The following is a 22,312-nucleotide window of genomic DNA, read 5'->3' on the forward strand; positions in this document are numbered from 1 at the left end:
TCAAGAAAGTCTTGCTATGGAAAAGAAACCACAACTGTACTAAACAGTGTGCTGAGGGATATGATAAAGACTGTAAATTTATAAAGGCTAATGCATGAAATCTGATATTATTCTCTTTATTATGTGATTAGATGAAACCTGGAGATAGACAACCACTACTGCATGCTAAGGTTTGGTAATTATTGAGAGGAAAATTATTTCACAAAGGTACAACTATAAAATAAACCTCTAGTGATTCAGTATAAATAAATAAACAAACAAATAGAGAAATAAAAATTCATATTCTGAGATGGGTCATTAAAACTTTCTTTCAGATAATAATTCCTTAAAAGCCAATTCTAAAAAATCCAGTTTCCATTAGACTATAAGTTCCCAAAAACCAGATCATGCCCGACTTCCTTCGACCTCCCATAGCTCCAAGTTCAGAGCCCTGTGCTTTGTCAGTGTTAACTATTATTTGGTGATTCAAAAATAAAACTCTGTCCACTGAGGCAATGTTACACAGTTTACATTGGCTCTGTCTACTTACCATTTTAAGACTAAAGTCTGTTTGGATCACAATACTTAATACAAATCCAAATACTCAATACATACCCCAAATATTTTTATCTTCTTGGTGGGTCTCCCTAGAGACTTCAGGAATTGATAAAATATGTTCATGGTCTACATTTTCACATTTAGGAAAAAAAATGACTCCTTCAGCCTTAATTGCATATATACAGAACATTAACAGTGAGAGAGGTATGTTCTTTACAAAGACCTATCAACACTGAGGACTCACTACTGTATTCTTAGATTACTCAATGCTACACTTTCTGTTTCTTGTGTCAGTAATTCTAGTTTAACTACGTAATATTTATTTCATAAAGAAACACTTTTAGCAGTGTTCAGGTAGGCAAAGCTACTCAAAAACTATTATATGTTTTATTTCTCTTTCTATTTTTGCACTTCACACTTTGCTTTATATCAAAAGTAAAGTGATTATTCTATAGTAGGAGAATAATACTATTGTAACATACTCATCAGAAGAGAAAATTAAAAAGCAGTGACAATACTAAATGCTGGTGAGGATGTAAAGATACTGAATCTCTCAACATTACTGGTAAGAATGTAAAATGGTACAGCCACTCTGGAAAATAATCTGGTACTTTCATATAAAAATAAACATGGAACTATCATAAGACTCAGCAATTGTATTTATCCCAGAGAATTGAAAACTTATGTCCATAGAAAAGACTGCACCTGAGCGTTCTTAGCAGCCTTGTTTGTAATAGTGAAAACCTGTACACAACTAAAATGTGCCTGAATGGGTGAATAAACAAACTGGCACATTCATACCGTCAAATGCTACCTAGCAATAAAGAAAGAATGAACTATGATACATACAACAACTTGGATGGATCTCAAGGGCTTTATGCTGAGTGAAGAAGGACAACTGGAAAAAGTCAAAACTGTATACTTACATTTATACAACATTCTTTTTTTAAACCTCTCCCCTACCCCTTTCCCCTACGGTAACCTCAAGTTTGTTTGTCTGTGAGTCTCTTTCTGTTTTGCAAGTAAGTTCTTTTGTGTCATTTTTTTAGATTCCATATATAAGTGATATCATATGATATTTGTCTTTCTCTGACTTATTTCACTTTATATGATAATCTCTAGGTTTATCCATGTTGTTGTAAATGGCATTATTTCATTCTTTTTTATGGCTGAGTAATATTCCAGTGATATATATATTGCATTATCTATCTATCTACCACAAATTCTGTATCCATTTAGGTTGCTTCCATGTCTTGGCTATTGTAAATAGTGCTGCTATAACATTGGGGTGCATATATCTTCTCAAATTAGTTTTCTCCAGATATAAGTGGGATTGCTGGATCATATGGTAACTCTACTTTTAGTTTTATAAGGAAACTCCATACTGTTCTTCATAGGGCTGCACCAGTTTACATCCCTGCCAACAGTGTAGGAGGGTTCCTTTTTTTCCACACCCTCACTGGCATTTATTACTTGTACACTTTTTGATGACAGCCATTCTGACCAGTGTGTGATGATACCTCACTGCAGTTTTCTGATTATTTGCATTTCTCTAATAATTAGTGATATTGAGCATCTTTTCATATGCCGGTTGGCCATCTATGTAACATTACTGAATGATGAAATTATAGTGGTGGAAGCCAAATTTGTCATTGCCAGAGTTTAGGGATGGTGCCTGGGAGGGGGATACAAATTAATATAAAGAAGTAGTAGAGGGAGAGCTTTGTGGTAAAGGAATCCTCTGTATGTTGATAGCAGAAGTGGTTACGCTAAACTAAACATGTGATAAAATGTTACAGAACTATGCCCATACATTGTACCAACACTAAAGTCCTGGTTTTGTATTATACTATAATTATGTATGTTGTAACCACTGGGGGAAACTGGGTGAAGCCTACACAGGTACCTTCTGAACTAACTCTGCAACCTCCTATGAAGTTAGAATTCTTTCTAAAAGTAGTGAAAATTGAAAATACACAAAAATAAAATAAATAAAATAAAATCTTGTAAATGAGTAAAGCTGGATGGAACTCAATGACACTGAGCATACACTGAGACTCTTCTGGGCATCTGGGTCTATACTGTTGCCCCGCATTTATTTTTCACACTACTTGTATGCTATCTGCCTTCCTCTACTAGACTGTAAGTTTCAAGAGGGCAGCAACTTTTGTCCATTTTTGTCTACTGTTGAATCCCAAGAGCTTAGATCAATGCTTACATTCATAATACATTAAGTCAAAATCTGTTGAATGAGACAAGTGAGACAGTAGACCCACTGCATTAGCATGTAAATGCAATAATTTATGGTAGTAGATGAAAAGATACTCATAGTTGCAGATTCTGATCATGAGAATTGTAATAATGAAACCAAAACACACTTTTATTTCCTAACTTTCTATTTGATCTTGTGTTTCATTTACCCAAGTTAAGTGCAGGCACACCAACTCTAACCACTGCTTATGTACGTTCTAAGTAAACAAAAAAATGCCTTGTTAGCCTTCAAGTGTATAACCAGACATTCTAAAGCACATAAGTAATTTTTAAAAATATAACATTCTATTATATTTTTAACTAATAATAATTAATATTAAGGATGGAATTCAAATACATCAGCATAGCTCTTAGTCTCACTCAGAGTGATAGGAAGATTACTTAAATAGATAAGACATAAGAAAATAACTTTTGTTATTTTATTATCATACTAAATAACTATTATAATATTATAATTATATAGTTATTATATAATTATAATATAATAATAATAATAAAGTAATTAGTAATAGAGACTTTATTGTTATTATTATTATTTCTTAGAATCTAAAGAATTCCATAGAAAGAATTTGCGTGTCTCAATACAAGGGTGTATTTTGTTCTCCTACTCAACCATATGAGAGCTTTAAAACTAAAATCTAAAAGTATAATTTCACCTAACCTTGTCCTTAGCCCTGTATGTGAGCTATATTACATCCCCTGGCAGGTGTTTCTCTGGGCCAACCCACACTAACTTCACCTGGGGACTTAAGGCTCTGCACATTGGAATGGAATCCTCCATGCAGGCACTGGATGAGACTGAGGTCACTCTTCCCCATTGCTGACCAAGGCATCCTCAGTGTTGGCTGTGATGTGATAGCACTTGTTGTGAAATCAAGTGTACACTTCTAGAGGGATGAGGCTTGAGAGCTCAGTTTGTGCCAGGAGGCCTCAGGATACAACAAAGTGTGAAGATCATGACAAACTAGGTATTAATCAGAGTGGGAGTCCCAGCTCAGCCAACAACCTGCCCTGAGCAAGTCATCAAACCTCTCTGAAAACAGAATGGTGGCTTCCAGAGGCAGTGTGCTTTCCTCCCAATATTGTTACACGGAGAAAATGAGATGATGCATGTAAAGTGTTCAGCCAAGTGCCTGGTCCCTATTCAGTCTTCCACAAAGATTAATAACTGTTAGCATCACCATCATTACTAACGGTCACCAAAATGTAAGATAATGGTAAGATCATAAATGTTTTGGAAATCACATACTTCCTTTTACAGGCAGGTTATGCCTTTATTTCACTATCAACATAGGTTATACCCTCCTCTGTAAATCACACTTACTGAATTTAATTTTTAGTTTATACATACAGCACGGAAGCAAAATGGCTTCCTGGCTTAAAACATTTTCTGATGCAAGAGAAAGGAACATGCCACACCTAATTCCAGCTGTGAAAACCTAACTGCACACGCCTGTTTGAAGGTGTTATTGCCCTGCCCTGTTTGTAAGGGCTGCCCCTAATGCTAACTGACACGCAAATAACAAAACTACATGTCTGGTTGGCTTCCAGTTTGAAACAGAAGCTGCAGCTAACAGGCTGCTGAAAACCCTAAGGGCCACAGCTGTCCTGGGTAGAAATAGCCTCTAACCAAAAGCTGACCACAGTCCTCATTCAGTTAAGAATTCTCAGGGCAACTCTTTAACTCTCAGTTGTTCCTGTGCTAAAACAAGTTAGCAAAATATCAGTTGGTTCTGTTGTTGCTAGGAAATGTCAGTAACATGAGCTATGACAGAGACAAAATTAAGAAGACTAACTTGGAAAATTCTGACATGTGTTGAATCAATTCGGATTCAAAAAAATAAGTTTTTTGTTTGTCGTTTTTTGGTCATTTTTCAAACCAGAGCCATTTACTAAAGGCCCGTAAAAGGCCAGTTTTACTATAAAATCTACTCATAAAGGAAAATGCCAGAACCACCTTTCCTTTTCAAAGTTACAACTTAGTCCCTTTATAATTAAATGTAAATAGAATCAGGTATTTTCTTTTTCTCAATTTACTGCAAAATAATTTTTGTTCAAAAAAGTTTCTTTTGTACAGACCCAATAAAAGATGATATTTTGAAACAGATTTTCCTTGCACCCTAAGAGCTCTACATTATTTTTCATAAATGTACATTCTTAATTTTTTCCTTCTTGGGTATTTGCATATAAATGACTTCCATGTCTGCTTTGTGAAATAAAGTAAATAATGTAATTAGAAATAATCTACAGGTGCCTGGATTAGATTATTAGCAGTGGTTTCTGTTTGAGAGATGTGTTTGTACCCTTGGATTTATTTAGATTTTACTACCTTTCCCTTAGATCTCTAGCTTTTTATGTGACCGGAAAAACAGAGTCCTGAAGGCTTATCAAGAATGCCATTGTGTGTTTTACTGGAGAACCCGAACTCTACCACGCTTAAATAAAAAACGAAAATAACAACAAAGAGCGACACATTCCCTAAGACTTGATGAAAGCTAGAACACTGGGAAGTTTTTGTACCAAACACAAAGATAAACAAATACAAGTATTAAACTAACATTTGTTCACAAGATGAAGCCAAAGTAAAGAGACAGCTACTTCTGTCTTAAAGAGTTAGCTCTCTTCCCTGCCCCAGAAAGGAAACTTCTCACACCCATTACTCCCACAGCCCCATATTTCAAGGCTGACCTTAAATTCTACCTTCTCCATGAAGCCATTCCAGCTTAGTCAATTCCTCTTTTCCCCTGGACATGCCTATACTACTTTCATTATCATCAGCTTTCATCTGGGGACTTAATTAATCAGCCAGTGCCTTGATGCTGTGATTTCACTGTTACTTAATTGCTTCATGGGTCTCCCAGGGTCATTTCCCCCTATGTTATTATACACTATAAATTTCTGGAGGCCAAGGCTATCTCTTACATTTCCTCTGTGTCTCCCCACCCTGCAACACCAAGCACAGAGCCAAGAATGCGACAGAGAATCTGGTCCAGCAGAGCAGAGCCATCCTGATGTAACTGCAACTAGACTCCTGTAAATCCTGTAAGATCCACAGCTGGAACACTGATGAGAAATTACTCAGTGCTCGTTTTCAGTCAGTTGAGAAGTGACATCCTTATAATCCCCCGCCTCTAGAATGAGTGGGATTTCACCCTTCAGCTAATGCCGAGGCATGCCATGTGCCAAGTACAGATGTGCAGAGCACACCACTGGAGTTGGAGTCCCAGCTCCACTGCTCCCCAGCTGTGCAGCAAATAGTTTACAAGTTCTTTAGTTTCCTCATTTGTCAAATGGGGACTAAAAACAGTATTACGTGATAATCATTCAACACTTACTCTGTTGTGAAGCCCTGTCCTAAATTCTTTCAATGTTTTAACTCATTGAATTCTTACACCCACCTTATGAGGTAGACACTATCATCACCCCATTTTACAGGTGAAGAAACTGAGACATGGAGAGGGTAGGTAACTTTCCCAGAGTCACACACCTAAGCAGCAACACTGGGATTCATATTTAGGCAGGCAGAGTTTACATGCTCAACTGCCAGGTATATTGCCTCTCATAAAATTTACCTCTCACAATTATTTCAAGGTTTAAACAAATTAATGCATTTAAAATAGTATTAATATTTGATACCACATATTAAATTTTAAAAAGTGGTTGACACATAGTAAGTACTCGATGAAAGTCCACTGTATTATATTCATATGTATGTCAGGATTTAGGCTCCAAAATTCTTACAACTAATTTAGACAAAAAATGATCCAGATAGTAACTTAATATGTGCCAACACAATCTCTGCCCAGAGGGAAGCTTACACACAGGAGAAACATACATATGTAAAACAACAACAACAAACCCTAAGCAAATCAATGTTAAAAGGACACTAACTGATGAGGAAGAGCCCATTAGAGCTGCAGGGGCCAAGTGTGGGCTGGCCTTGCACTACCCAGACTCATCACATCCGGCTCTAGATAGCTCCTTTTAACAGGTACCCAAGATGATTCTGGTGTAAGTACTCATAAACCACACTTTTAACACATAATATAGGCCACACTTAAACAAGGACTTTATAAGAGTGTGAGACTGTACTTACATAAAGAGGTGCTGATTGAGAAGCCCAGTGGAAACATACAAAGAGAGATGGCCCAAAGTAGTACTGGAGCTCAGGGGACGCTTCCCGGAGGAGGGGGACTTAGCATTCCAAAAAAAAAGAGTATCATCCTCCTGCTCAGTTAAAAGAAGACTAATGATACAAATCAGAAAAACTAAAGTAAGAATAATTTATCAGTTCCACCATGTTCTCTTAGGAGCCCAAATGTTCTACACATTAATAATTGAGTCTTCTTAAAACCCTCAGAACTGTTTTGAGCAAGAAGAGCGAGGTATGTACCATTAAATTGTCAGTATTTTGTTTCTTTACTATAGTCTCTTTTTATGTGTTTCTTTCTTTTTTTCTTTTTTTTTACTACACAGAGATGAATGGTTCCTGAAATTATGTAATAGATACCTGTATTCATTCACTCATTCATTTATGCATTCATTCTACAAACATTTCTTGAATATATAAATCCACACACAGTGCTAGCCTCTAGGGGGAAATATGTTCATAGTCTAATGAAGAAGACAAAAATGAAACATAGTGGATTTCCCATGAAACAGATTTTATAGTAGAGGCAGGCAGGCTACAAGTTACAGAGGGGACTCAGAGGAGGATGTGGTTAATAGCATAAATGCCGAGCATTCCAGAAAGGTTTCAGAGACCAACAGTAACTCTCTCACTGTCAAATCTCATGGCAGACTCATCAAACACGCTGCTGTTTCCAACGCTATCCAATACTGTCTTGAAATTTCCTTTTGCGCAAACTTTTGTGATGTGACCCTGAATATTTTTGCCGCTAACCCTCCATGGCCCTTTTCCAATTCCACTGATTGCACCTCTGTTCAAGCCTTCCAGTGTGGTTATTTGATGGTAGTTGCTTCCTCTGGTTTGGGTCAAAGCTTCTTATTTTTTATTGTGCATCAGAATTACTGCAAAATACTTTTAAAACGTACAGGTATCCTGGCATTCTCTTGACACGGGGTTTGGAGCCTGGATACATGAGCCATGTGTTTTTTTTTAAACTCCCAGGTGATTCTTACACCAGCCAGTCTTCCTTCCCCTAACTGCCCCAAGTGGAGACTTCATTTTCATATCATCCATTGGTTTCCTGAACTGCCTAGAGCTCTAGGAGAAGCAGTCATCAGACTGAGAACACTAGAGTGTTAAGTCACTGTCCCAGATTTCTCCACCCAGGATATTATAAGACCAATTCTATTATGACCATTTGGAATCTGAGAGCTGCCTCCTACTCCTCTTGCCCTTGGTCACTAATGTAAGAGCCTCTGGTTATCCATCTTCTTTATAATCCTCTCACTGATCCCTTTCCTTCCAAATTTCACCACCATATACCTCATGGAAATTCAGGTTCAAGGTAAACAAACTTCATTAATTCCCACACTCCACTACTTAAGTGAAGACTGCTTATTTCCCCTAACACTGGTCTCTCCCATTTTAACAAAACTGTGTCTCACAATCAGCATTACCTTCTTGCTTCTGTCAAATTTATTACAGAATGGCTTACTCTTGCTATCTCTGATTCTTCTCTTCACATTTGTTCATTCATTACACAACCACAACCTGGTGTCCACATCACTGCTCCCCTGAAACTACTCTAGCAAATGATATTTGTAACCTCCAATCTGTCAAATAGAACATTCCAACTGAAAACGGCATCACTTTTAACAATTATGTAATAACATCAGGAGGACATCTATTTTTCTTATCCTATGGGCTTTAAGGTTTGGGATTATTGTGAACTTTTCCCTCACTCTCTATGTAAAATAAATTATCTGATTCTATAATATCATCTTTACAACTTATTAGCTTAATTCATCAAAAACATATTTCTATTATACATAACATACTGTGCAAACTGCTATAACAAGGACTTTTAAATTTGACTTTTACTCTCACACTCACAACTCCAGTCTAAGTTCCTAAGTCTCCATCGACATCTTTTAATGCCAGTAATCTTCCATTCAAGTCCACCCCGTACACTGTTACAAAGGTAACCTTTCCCAAACTCCATTTTTATCTGATCTTCCCCCTGCTTTAAGAACCTACTCCTGGCCACCATCAAATCTAATGGCGCAGCCTCACATGTCCTGCCTTCCAACCTAAACCTTTATCCTCCACACTGATTTAGCCTCATCTTTGGATAGTTCCCAGCAGAGCTCTTCACATGCCTTTGCGTATCTTGCTTACACTTGTCTCAACAGATTCGCCAATCCATTCTCTGATCTGGAACATCATTTTGACTCCCAATTTCTACCTGTTACTTCCTTTGAGAGCCAAACACTCTCATCTCTTGGGCTGATAACTCTTGTATGAGCTATCTGTCAGCACTTTGTATACAGTTTTTCATAAATTATCTGGCAATGGATATATTTTGAGTATTAATCCTAACTCTATATAAATTGGAATGGTAGCAACATAAGCCATTGTGGAACTTGGTCAAAAGCCACTATTGAACTTGTTTAATCATCTATTAAATGTGAGTATTTCTTACCTCACAATGTTGATGTGAGTAGGATGACTGGCACATAGTAGATCGTCAATAGGTAGTAAACATTGTATCTTCTGCAAGCCTTTCAAGGGGAGGAACTAGTCCTTATTCTGTAATGTTTCATGCCCATAACCCTCTGTGCACCCAATTCTGAGCTGTGTACACAGAGGATATTCTATAGCTCTATACTGGGTTCCTAAGCTGATGAAAATTCTGGTATGGTGAAATCCTATTTGCAAGTTTAGCTAGTTTTTTTTGGAGAAGTATAAACCTGCTCTGTTAAAAGTAATCTTTCACAATGACTAATGAATTGGCCAAAATGAGAATTTGAGGATTGAAAATGCTGTCTGGCACTCCTGTGTTTACTTAAACTTTTTTGCAGAACAGTTTTAAGTCTCAGATAATATGGAAATCTTTTTTGATCTTGGAAGAAAAAAAAATCCAGAATTTTTCCTCCTAATCTTGATTAATTATCCAGTACTTTTTCCAGGTGGGTGACTTAATTCTGAAAAGCAGGCTTTACCAAAGATTTAAACCTTTACCTCATTTATATAGGTAGCCATATACAGACCGTGTTGTGCTTCTCCAAGCATAAAACATTAAATAACAAATAAACATTGGTAGCTCAGGTTATTATAGATAATTTTTTTCAGTAACATTTGCACCCTCTCTTTTGTTTATTATTCAGGACTTAAACCATTAGCCACAATCAGAAAGGAAAACAGGTCATATGTGAAATATTAATAAATGAATTAAGCAACACAAAGAAAAATTCTTTGTTAGTCCAAGTTTTAAATATGCTAATGAAAAGTATATCCTTGCTTTATGTTCATAATTGAACTAACAAAATATACAATCTTTAATGATCTGTTAACCAACATGAAGCAAAATTAACCAAGGCATGTTAACAGAATCCTTCCAGCTATTTTTAGAACCTGAATTGCATTTGGCCTCCCATGTTATTAGCACTATTAAGCAACAAAATCATAAAAAGTCCACTGAGCAATATTTAAGCAATGAATGAACAATGAACAATAAACTAATTGTATGTGAAATTATTAATGAAATGTGCAATAATGCTTCCAGAACTCACAACCACACAATTCACCATTAATTACTGTCTTCTACTGTCAGCCTTTCAAACTGTATTAACACAAAGTTTTATTTTCATTGCTTCAAAATGCTTACATAATTTATTTTAAAGAAATTACTTTTTTGAGTAAAATCAATGGCAATAGTTAAAACACATGCACAAATACATTTACACAGATACTTTTTTAGTGTTACACCTCATGCCTGATGGAATGGCTATCATCAAAAAGACGAGAGATAACAATGGTGGTGTAGATGTGGAGAAAAAGGAATCCTTGTGCACTGTTGGTGAGACTTTAAATTGGTACAGCCACTGTGGAAAACAGTATGGCAGATGCTCAAAATATTGAAAATACAACTCCCAAATGATATACTCTGGGAAAATATCCAAAGGAAATGAAAATAGTAACTCAAAAGATATCTGTACCTCCATGTTCATAACAGCATTCTTTAATAACCAAGACAGAGATACAACCTAAATGTCCACCAATGGATGAATGGATAAAGAAGTTGTGGTATATACATACAATGAAATATTATTCAGCCACAAAAAACAAAGAAATCTTACCATTTGCAACAACATGAATGAAACTTGAAGACATTATGCTAAGTGAAATAAGTTAGACATAGAAAGAGGAATACTGTAAGATCTCACTTACATGTGGAATCTAAAAATAAAACAAAAAGAACTGAGCTTACGGATATAGAGAACATGTTGGTGGTTACCAGTGGCAGAAGGTGTAGAGAGGAGGAATTGGAGAGAGGTGGTCAAAAGCTACAAACCTCCAGTTACAAGATACTAGGGATGTAATGTACAACACAATGCTGTAGCTAACACTGCTGCATGATATAGAGGAAAGCTGTTAAGAGAGTAGATCCTAGGAGTTCTCATCACAAGGAGAATTTTTCTTTTTCCTTTTCTTCTTTCGTTCCTTTTTATTGTATCTGTATAAGAAGATGGATGTAGCTGAATCTATTGTGGTGATCATTCCACAATATATGTAATTCAAACCACCATGTTGTATGCCTTAAATTTACAGTGATGTATGCCAATTATTTCTCAATAAAACTAGATAAATAAATAAGTGAAATTACATATGCAATTGCATTTGTAGTTCATATTATGTATTTCTATTTACGGCTGCTCTAAGAAGTATAACACACTAGCAAAGTATTCTTTTACCAACACATTAATAAAAGTTTAACAGCCTATGGGATCATTGAACCAAAAGAACTTAGGCTCTCAAAAAGCAGTTAGCTATAGCCTTCAGTGGTTTGTGTTTCTCTAGCTTCAATTATGTAAAAACTTGGGATATGTTTTGAGCTGAAACTTAAAGTTAAAAAAAACAAACACATCCTATGAAACTGAATCTAACAGCTTCATTTCTTTAGGTCTTTCTCTTCTGACAGAGCAATTACGATTTCTTTAAGAAAATCAGATAGCCATCTACATAGCATGGGTCATGGAGCTGAAAGAAGAGACTGCTCTCTCACCTTCTCTGTCTTCCCATTTCACAGGCTTGACCCAGCACCTGAAATCTGTACCTAGAAGCCCCCTTACTGGTCCTCTGGCTTGAAACCTGTGGCTTTGGTTCCTTCCTACCACTGTGTCTGCAGGACCAAGCAGTGGGGAGAACAGAGGAGGAAAAAAGGAATGTGAACTTATGACAAGCTCTGGGACCACAGTTCCTCTCGTCAGAGAGAGGTTCCCCTGCTGGCTTCAAGGGACTGTCTGGACTGGGGCAGAGAAGAGAAAAAACGCAAAGCAAAAACAAAAGCAGAGTATTTCCCTCCTTTCTCTTTGACTCACGAAGTCCTCTTTCTAGTGCTCAGACCCAAAAGAGAAGACTTTTCTGGAGCTTTTTCTCACCATATCTGATGCATACTTTTCTCACCATATCTGATGCATACAGGGTGTCAGCTTGCCTTTGAATCCAAGCTGGGTAATACTGAAGAGAGAAGAACAATAACACTGCTGGCTTGGTGGTCCTCGGAATTCTGATCTCTTTCCCTAATCTATCTGCTAGTTCCTCCTTTCAGCATCCTCAGCATACACACATTCTGCCAGGGTTTATAGTTGCATTAAATGGAGGTAGGGGGGTGGTATTTATTCCATCTTGCCTGGAACTGGAACCAGTATTCAATTTTAAGAAAAAAAAATTTTTTAAAGACAAAAATTCTAAACTTGCTCAAGTAAGTCCCTGAACTTCAAGTATGTGTTAGGTAGGAGATGAAGGACAGAGATAATTTGAAGGGCAGGGCTAACCACAGAATCAGAAGAGGTTTACCTTATTCTTCTGAGGACTAGTAGCTAGATGAACTTGTCATGAGAATGATATAGCCATGTTATTTGAAAACCTCTTCAGTTTTACATATTTATACTTACAGTATATCTAAGACATGCCTATAGTTTAGAAAGGATGCATTCTGGGTAAGGCTAATCAGGAAGAAGTTGTAGTAGTCTTAAAACAAATAAGCAAAACAAAATAAAATCCCCTCATTTTTGGTTAAGCACAATACATACTTAAGTATTTTCTGGAGCACAAATATCTGTTGCTTTCTGGATGGAATGCAAAAAGTGTATTTTTATCCTAACATTTATTCTAACTCAGTACTGTTAAAGACTGGGAGCGTGGGTGAGTGGGTCCTGTGCTACCATCTTACCTCTGCCACCCCTCGTTTATACTTCTTGAACTGTCAGAGTTCTGCCTTGCCAGTCCAAATCTTGGACCAGGACCCTTTCATCATAACTGATAAGGACTATGGGTCCTACTTTTCATTACAATTTTTTGCCTGTAGATTTATATTTTAAAGATGCACTACTTTCTAAATAATTAATAGCTCGGGAGCTACAGGACCATGATCTCAAAAATACAAGTTGTGATCCTGGTTTTTGACCCAGTTTTTAAACAGAAATGTGTTTGCTGACAAATAATATAAGGCCAAACCAACACTGGTTTAAACAACCAAGAGTTTGTCTCTTTTACAGCAAGAAGCCTAGGGTTTCGCATAATCCTCCACGGTATAAAAGAAGCATAAATTATCAGCTTATAGATTGATTTCTATATTGTTGGGCATTGTTTAGTCTCCAGTTAGGTTACTGTATCAAGAACATGTGAAAAGATGCTCAGTATCAGAGCAAAGTATTTTCATATCTATATCCTCACTAGTACTTTCATCTTTACCGATAGATTCCCAGAGGGGAGGTTGCTGAGTCTCAGGATGTGAGCATTTTACATGTCAGTGCTTGCTAGTTTCCAAAATGATTGTGTTAATCACCAACAGTAAAGCAGAATGCCCCTTTCCTCACATTCTCTCCATCACTAGATGTTATCAATATTTTGAATTTTTAATGGTGCATTGGGCAATGATTAGGCAATTAATGATTTATCTTTTATCACTGTTTATTTTCATTTTGCAGGCCATTACTGATGCTGAGTATCTTTTTACAGGATTATTGGCAATCTGCCTCTCTTCTGTGAATTGTCTATTTTTTATTTATTTATTTTTGGTTTATTTGTCTTTCTTATCAATGTGAAGGACTATAACCCTTTGACTGTCATATAAATTGCAAATATTTTCCTTCCAGTCCATTGTTTGTCCTTTAAATTGGTCAACGGTGTCAGGAAAACTCATATTCACCTCCACGACAGCACATATATCACTTTCTTTGTCGAGCTTCCCCCAGCTTTCCTGTCAGAATTAGTCATTCCTTCCAAAATATACCCATAATATTTTGCGCATAATCCCCAGATTGTAACCACAAACTTTTCCTCCTGATCAAGTATATAAAAATGCAAGTCAAAGAGACTAACGTTGTAATAGACATCTTTGACTCTGCTTTCACTTTTCCAAAAGTAGGTTATTCACAAACTTCAGAATTTCCTTTTTATTTATCATTAGTGCTATCACACCATCTTTCATTTTAGAGAATCTTAGTTCTACTTCTCAACTGCCTCCCCAGGAAAACCCTTGTTTTCTTCTGCCTGCCCTGTTCCATTCATGAGTACTGCTTCAGATTCCCCAGAGGAAGGCACCACTGCTCTTGCCGTCTTTTCCAGTTATGTATCGCTGTGACAAAGCACTGCACATTCTAGTGACCCCAAACAACAATTATTCCTTTTGCTCATGATTCTGTTTGGGCAGGGCTTAGTGGGTAAGACTTCAGGGCAAGCTCAGTCAGGCCTGGAGAATCAACTTCCAAGATGGCTCAGACAGCTCATGCACAGGACTGGCAAGCCAGTCAGCTGTTAGCCGACAGTTCAGCCAGAGCTGTTGCTAGGACCCTCAGTTCTTCACATGGGCCTCTCTTTAGTGCTCCTTGACTTTCTCACTTTGGTTAGGTTCCAGGACTGACTATTTGAAATCACAGAAAGTAAAAGTGACCAGTCTCTTGAGACTGGACCTGGAAACTGGCACCATATGATCTATGTTGAACTCTTAGTCAGAGCAGTCCCAGAGTCTGTCCAGTTTTAAGGGAATGAACATAGACCCCACTTCTCAATGGCAGGAGTGCCAAAGAATTTATGGCCATCTTTAACCTACCATAATCTCCCTGTGTACTGGGTCTTTCTACAGTTGTCAAACAAAGCTGTCAGTATTTGCTATAACCAAGCCTCTGTTCCCTGCAGAAATGTGGGAGATGCTGCTCTTTCTTGCAGATTCTATGCAATTGGTGTCCAAGCCACAAAGCAGTATGGTGAATGCCTCATGTTTCCCTCAGGCCCTTCAGCTTCTGCCAGGGAGTCCAACCCAACCCCAACTGCTGAACCAAGACAGGGATAAGACAGTGTCTTCTCCAAATATTTTACTCTTCAGTCTCTGTGCCAACAAAATTTTCTCCTTATACAATTCCCTCCCCTCTAGTAAATTAACTTGCATCAACACTTCATTAGGTACAGTCATACTCTGATCTGCTGCTTAGGCCAAACTAGTAACAAATTGTTTGTGATATTTGCTATATTAATGTGCCTTAACACCATATCTGAGAAGCCTATGCTCATGGACACCTTAGCCTCTCTTAAGCCAACTTATCTTATAAAACAGTAGCTTATAAGATAGTACATGGCACTTTTCAAATCTAAAGGATGTTATTCGAATTTTATTTCACTCCACAGCTCCATACTATTCAGTGGAACTGAGTATCTGGGAAAAGAAACACCCTGCACACTAGCAAAGTGCTAAGTCAATCAGGGAAAATCACTAAGAAGTTTTGCTGTTTCATAGTTGTGAGAATACTATTTTTGTTTTTAAGTGGAAAAGTTCTCCATTTCCAAAAGCCTAAAAGAGAAATTATACTGACCACTAGTTTCCACTCCCTCAGGAACCCTGCATTGTTCCTATCATATTTTGGTGACCTTTCTCAAAATGATTAGTGAAAATATGACAGGTATTTTACATGTATGAAACACCAAGACACAGATGCCTTTGAACCACAGATGAATTAAGTGTTGGAATTTGGAAGGTGCCAACTAACTTCACTTCTCTCCCTTCAAGATTCCAAATCAACTGAGAAATAGACATTGAGGTCAGATATGGATCAAAACATCTGCTCTTATTACTGGTAAAGGTGGACTGGAGAATGGGGTCAATTTGGCTTTCTACTTTTTCTTTTTAAATATCTAGTCTTTGGGACCCACCTACAGAGAGAGCTGGGTCTGAGGTACAGACACATATTCTGCTGCCTTGTGTAAGTCGGATTATGGCTTGCCTCTGCCATGAAGAGACATTTAGTCAAATCAGCGGAAGCAGAGAAAACAGAGAACCTGCAGCCCACGGGCATTCAGGGTCTGCAGAGAGGGCCCTTGAGGCTTCCCCATGGTGGCCACTTCTTCTCCTAATATCACCAACTGGGTGACACAGTCCCCCTCACTCCTACAGGGAAGAGAAAGGAGGAGGAGACATGGGTGAAAGCACCTTCTTCAACATTTCTGAGAGAGTAGAATTTCCTAACTTGTGGGCCTACAAGAAAATAGGGAGGAATAAAAATGAATCTCTTATATGAAGTAAACCTTTAGGATAAAACACTGCTATGAAATAGTTAACTTAAAATGGGTTAGTCCTCTTCCAATACTGTCCTAAAGGGTTTCATCACGTTCACAACACACATGCTATAAAATTTTCTCTAATATGTAAATATACATAGTTCAAGTCACACAGCCTTACTTTATTAAAATACATTATTAAAGAACATCATCAAGAAAGTGAAAAGACCATCTACAGAATGAGAGAAAATATTTGTAAATCCTTATCTGATAAGGAATTAATATCCAGACTATATAAAGAACTATAACTCAAAAAAACCCTCAATTTAAAAATGGACAAATGACTTGAATAGACATTTCTCCAAAGAAGATATATAACTGTCCAATGAGCACATGAAAAGATGTTTAACATCATTAGTCATCAGAGAAATACAAATCAAAACCACCATGAGATACCACTTCACATCTAATAGGATGGCTATAATTAAACACACACACACACACACACACACAGAGAGAGAGAGAGAGAGAGAGAGAGAGAGAGAGAGAGAGAGAGAGAGAAAGAGAGAAAACAAGTTCAGCAAGGATGTGGAGAAACTGGGACAACTGAACATTGCCGGGGGGAATATAATGGCACAGCTGCTGTGAAAAATATTTTGGTGTTTCCTCAAAGAGTTAGCATAGAAATACTCTATGATCCAGCAATCCACTCCTAGGTATATACCCAAAAGAACTGAAAACAGGTACTGAAACAGATACTTGTACACCAATGTTCACTGCAGCATTATTTACAATACCTGGAAAGTAGAAATAACCCATGTGTCCATGGACAAATGAATGAATAGATAAAATGTGATATATCCATATAGTTGAATATTCATGCATAAAAAGGAATGAACTTCTGATATATGCTACAACATGGATGAACCTTGAGAACATCATATGCTAAGTGAAATAAGCCAGACACAAAAGGACAAATATTATATGATTCTATTTACATGAAGTACCTAAAACAGATAAATTCACAAGGGCAGAAAGTAGATTAGAGGTAACTAGGGAAGGGAGGAATGGGAGTTATTGCTTAATAGGTGCAGACTTTCTGTTTGGGGTGATGAAAAAGTTTGGGAAGTTGATAGTTGTGATGGTTGCACAACATTGTGAATGTAATTATCACTGAATTGTACACTTAAGAATGGTTAAAATTGCAAATTTCTATTACATATATTTTACTATAATGAATTTTTAAATAATGCATTCATAGTAAATACTCCAGTTTATAGCAGAAATCCATACTATCTCTTATTTAAGGAATAAGTTTTAGTAAGACTTTAAACTTTACTACTAATATATTTTAACTCTTCATTTTTAAGTAAACAGAATGCTAATATCATATATTTACAAATATAGGAACTAGGGTTCAGAGGTTTTCTTGGCTCTTATAGTCGTAATTCCTCCAGGCAAACAGCAATTGTAGTTACTTGCAGGACTGATGCTGAGGGGAAGAAAGCTTCAGCAACATCTCTAAAGTATCTCTAACCCTTCTTTTCCTCCTTGAACCACCTGAGGATGCAGTGTCCACAGTGGCCACAAACAGAGCTTAGCCTGCTTACATCTCCCTCTCCCATTTCCTGAATTTCTTCTTTCTCACTAGAAATAATCAAAATGGTTTGGGAATCTAGATGCCTTTAGGGAATAAATGTTTTTTCCACATGACTATGTTTTCCCCTCTGAAAATAGGGAAATATTTTTTCTTTGGGTACTCCACTGGAATGGTTAAGTACACTGCTGAAAGGAAAATACGATCTCCAGGGTATAGACATTACCAACATTAGAAACACTCATAAAAATTCTGTGTTTCCAGAATTTTTGCTTTTAGTCTAAACTATTAGGGTTTGAGATAATTTTCAATGGAAGGCAGAAAACAGCTTTTCTATCAAATTAAAATCCAAACTTCTCTGATATATTAATTATTAACAAAATAATTACCCTACTTTTTCTTTTAAAGTCAGCAAGAACTTCCATAAATCATTGCATTTCTCCTCCAGACTTCCTTCTTAGGTGTCTGAGGGTATCTGTTATTATCATAATTTTTCCAATAAAGACCTTGAGAGCAGAGAGGCTAACTGCTGTGCCCAAAGCAAAGTGGACTCAGCACAGAACCATTACACACTCCCACCACTCCTAAGAGTATATTCTTCTTTATATTTAGAACAAATCCCAAGGTCCTGTGCAGAGGAAAAGGACTGGAATGAACATTATTATTGGCTTACTGAACTAATAATGTTCCTATCATTCAAAAAGCTCATATTAAAACTAACTTGGATACAATTTCCTGCTATAGGTTAAGACTGTACCTATCCTAACAGCAATAATAACTAAGTAAATTGATTAAATGAGTGATCTACCCATTTGCAACATAGAATTCACATTTTTCTTATTTTAAAAACTCTTTATATAAGCAAGTCTGAAACAGACTTCAGACTCCTTTTTTTTTTTTAAACTAATACTACTGGGAGATGATACTACTACTTAAAATTTCTTGGGAAAAGAGGCTGGTTTGATAGGATGGTTGGGACTAGGGAGGGTACAGAAGATGGACATTAAGAGGTCATGGGTAGAGGCTTATGTGAAGCCAGAAGGCTTTTTACTTGAGACCTCGTGTTCTTAGACCCACATGCAGAGAGGGAGAGTGGTCTCCCTATTCCACTGCACATTATGGTAAGATCCACTATAGAAAGGAACCTTTGATTCATCCTCTCCCAATCATTTTCACAGATAATAAGCCTGAAGTCCAGAAGGTTAGTCCACAGCCAGAAGATGGGCATAAAAGGACAAGACTTTACAACAGAGAACTACAAGCACCTTCTGAAGATGGATACTGTTAACTGGAAAACCCTTTTCCAGCTGAGCTCCTGCATGGATTTAGGTGTGCATTTTAGAGCATAGTTGTTGAGAGATGAACTCCTCCGCTCAAGAAAGAATTCTCCCTGGAGTTGTGGGCCTGGACAAGGATAGGGCTGTGGGGAAAAGAGGTAGCCTGAGAGAGCCAGACTGCTGTGAGTTTCCCCACCACCCACAGTTCGTCAGTGGACCTGGAAGCACTGGCTGAAATTTCTTCAACTCCTCAGTCTGATTTACCCATTTACTTTTACAACAGTCCAATCAGAAAACCACTATTGGTGTATGTCAGATGCAGATCAGATCTGCCTCTAAATCTAGGAAGCAAGTGTAAATTCCAGCCTAGATGTTCAGAGGAGCCAGTAATATTAAAGGACTGAAAACACAGAACATCTAGTCATTGCAGGCTTCTGAATCGAACTTCTTTGATCTTAGTGATGACATTCATTTGCCTACGGGGGTTATTACTCACAAGGTTGGCTGCAGCACAGGGCTGCCTTCTCAGAAGGGGAAGCTACCTGGGGTTTATTCTTTACCTTTCACTGTCTTGAAATTCTTCACAATTTTATCTTTGAACGTGTGTTTTATAAGTGAAGTCCAATAGGACAACAGAGGAAGTGCTGTGGGATGGGAATCTCATCTCACTTGTGGTCCTGCCTCCGGAGGAGAGAATCTCTTGGCTATCCTATCTGCCCCTGTGCCCCTGCTCAGTGACCTCTGTCATCTTCCCTGACAGGGGTCAGGGCACAGCCTGGGACAGGTTGGGGTCAGGCCCACACCCTGTGCACTGAGCTGTGGCTGAGGCTCAGCACCTATGAGGGGCTGCACTCACCCACACATATGCCCATGCCTGAAGGAGCTAGACACCAAAAAGCATATTAAAAAGCAAAAACAAAAAACACCATGACAGGTCAAGAAAAAGCTTTTTCCTGCTTTTTGAGCAGGGAGCCCCACATTTTCACTTTGCGCTGGGTCTCCTGTCCCTGATTAGATACCTTATCTGGCAATCTCAAACCAACATTGTTTTCAGATTCTTAACTAAATAACCACAACATATATGTAATAATAACTCTGTTTACTGAAGATATTCTTTGGTTTCACGAACTCTTAACATTAAATATAAAATCAGATCTTTCCAACAGTTCAACAGAGGAAAAAAGCCTCTGTATTATTTTTGCTGGCAGGTATAATTAACTATAGAAAGTTTGGATCTGTAGCTGTGGCTTGACAGTATAATGCATTAAAATGGAAAAATTATGGTTTTTTTTTTTCACTGAGGCAGCTGGAAAAAGAAACTACTTATTTCTCCACAGTGAAAATATTATCACTCCATATATTCTATCACATTGGAGAAAGTTAAAAAAAAAATCTTGTTACTTCTCTCCAATGCTGGTGTTTGCTCATAAATAACTGTAGTGTTTTTCCATTATCTCTCTGGCACTATGTTAAAATGGCCATAGGCCAGTGACACCAGGGGAGTCGAGGGGAAGTGTAAGAAACAGCTTTTAGTTTTTAAATTTCGTATCTGCTTCATATCTGAATATCTTACCTTGAGCTTGGCCAAAAGAAGTTCATGATCATGAAGAAGTTTTTTGGCTTCATCTTGACTGCTTCCAATTTCTAAAAGATTGGGCTGTGATTCAGCCAACTGCAGTTGTACCCATTTGCCACACTAAAAATAAAAGTGAAATAAAATGCACTTTTAGTTCCTTTTGTTCCTTCCCCTTCTCCTTTTCCTTAGTTTCCAGTTAGGCCTTACTTAAATTGAAATAGAACAGTTTTAATATAAATCCATGCCCTGTCTTTTTTTTTACTTTTTGGGGGGATAAATTCTTTTCTCTTAGCCTATTGGATTTAAATTAAAAATTCCCAAATGAGGAATATGTACAATAGATTATGTATTATCAAGTAGTACAAAGTTATCGAATAATTCATATAATTTTACATTCTCCCACTCACAAAACCAAATTCTATAAAAATCATGATTTGGACAAGTAGGGTGCAAGCTTCACCAAAGGGGAAAGGCTTCATAAATGCAATGTAGGCTGATTAGTATTTTCACACTGACCTTGCTCAATCAACTGGAAAGAATTATCAGCAGACAAAGCACCTGATTTTTCACTTACTTTCAAGTTAAAACATAATATTTTCCAAATTTTGTTGTTGAATAAAGCATGTACAAAAATGTCAGTGAAATTCATTGTATGATTACTGCCATTTGAATGCAGCCAACTTGTTTTCCACACCCAGACCCTTTAACTGCTCCAAGATATAGTTCATCATTGCATTTCCTAAGGAACTGTTTTTCTAAGAAGCAACAACTGTAATGCAAGGGGAAACACCACTGGGCAAGTACGTGTGGCTATGTGAATTGCTAAAGAGAAATGAGAAAACCACACGTCTATTCTCAATCATTGGTGCCCTGAGGCTGTGTGGAAACAATAAGCCCATACAGATCAGACACAGGTACTTCTATTCCTTTCAGATGGACTTTCCACTTTGAGTAGCTTGAGTTTATTTCATATGTGATGGCAATGAATTAAGGGAGCAGGGGAGGGAGGACAGAGAGCACATTCGTAGAAACACACTTAAAATAAGAGTTTGTAGTATAATTTTAGAGTTTTTTTTCTTATTGGAAATTAACCTCTGATTCTTTTATCATTTACACACATTCTTCCTCATCCCACTCTAGGAAATGTTTCATATTTGAGGAGAAAGAAGTTTAAAGAAAAAAAACAACAGTAAGTCAGCCTCTTTTCCCTCACTGCTGGAATTTGCAATTACTCAAAGATTCATAAAATCACATGCAAATTATCCATTTTTGCTACTTTTGCTTCAGGCTTCTTTCCATGTCCACTCATTGCCTTTGAAAATAACAGAGGTCAAAGAATCAGCAGAGGCCCTGTTTACGTGGGGCCAAGA

The 22,312-nt window shown here is 37.3% G+C and overlaps 1 protein-coding gene across 8 annotated transcripts in view; it reads right to left on the reverse strand.

Annotated features, from left to right (window-relative positions):
* CCDC141 (coiled-coil domain containing 141) overlaps window positions 1-22,312 on the reverse strand; it is a 194,972-nt gene that overhangs the window by 151,518 nt on the left and 21,142 nt on the right. For all 8 annotated transcript variants that reach the window (XM_031451742.2, XM_031451741.2, XM_031451739.2 and 5 more), the window contains one exon: window positions 20,940-21,062. In XM_031451742.2, coding sequence (XP_031307602.2) covers window positions 20,940-21,062 — 123 coding nt within the window. The remainder of the gene's footprint in view (window positions 1-20,939; window positions 21,063-22,312) is intronic.

The sequence above is a fragment of the Camelus dromedarius genome, chromosome 4 (genome assembly GCF_036321535.1).
Source record: "Camelus dromedarius isolate mCamDro1 chromosome 4, mCamDro1.pat, whole genome shotgun sequence".
Lineage (NCBI taxonomy): Eukaryota > Metazoa > Chordata > Mammalia > Artiodactyla > Camelidae > Camelus > Camelus dromedarius.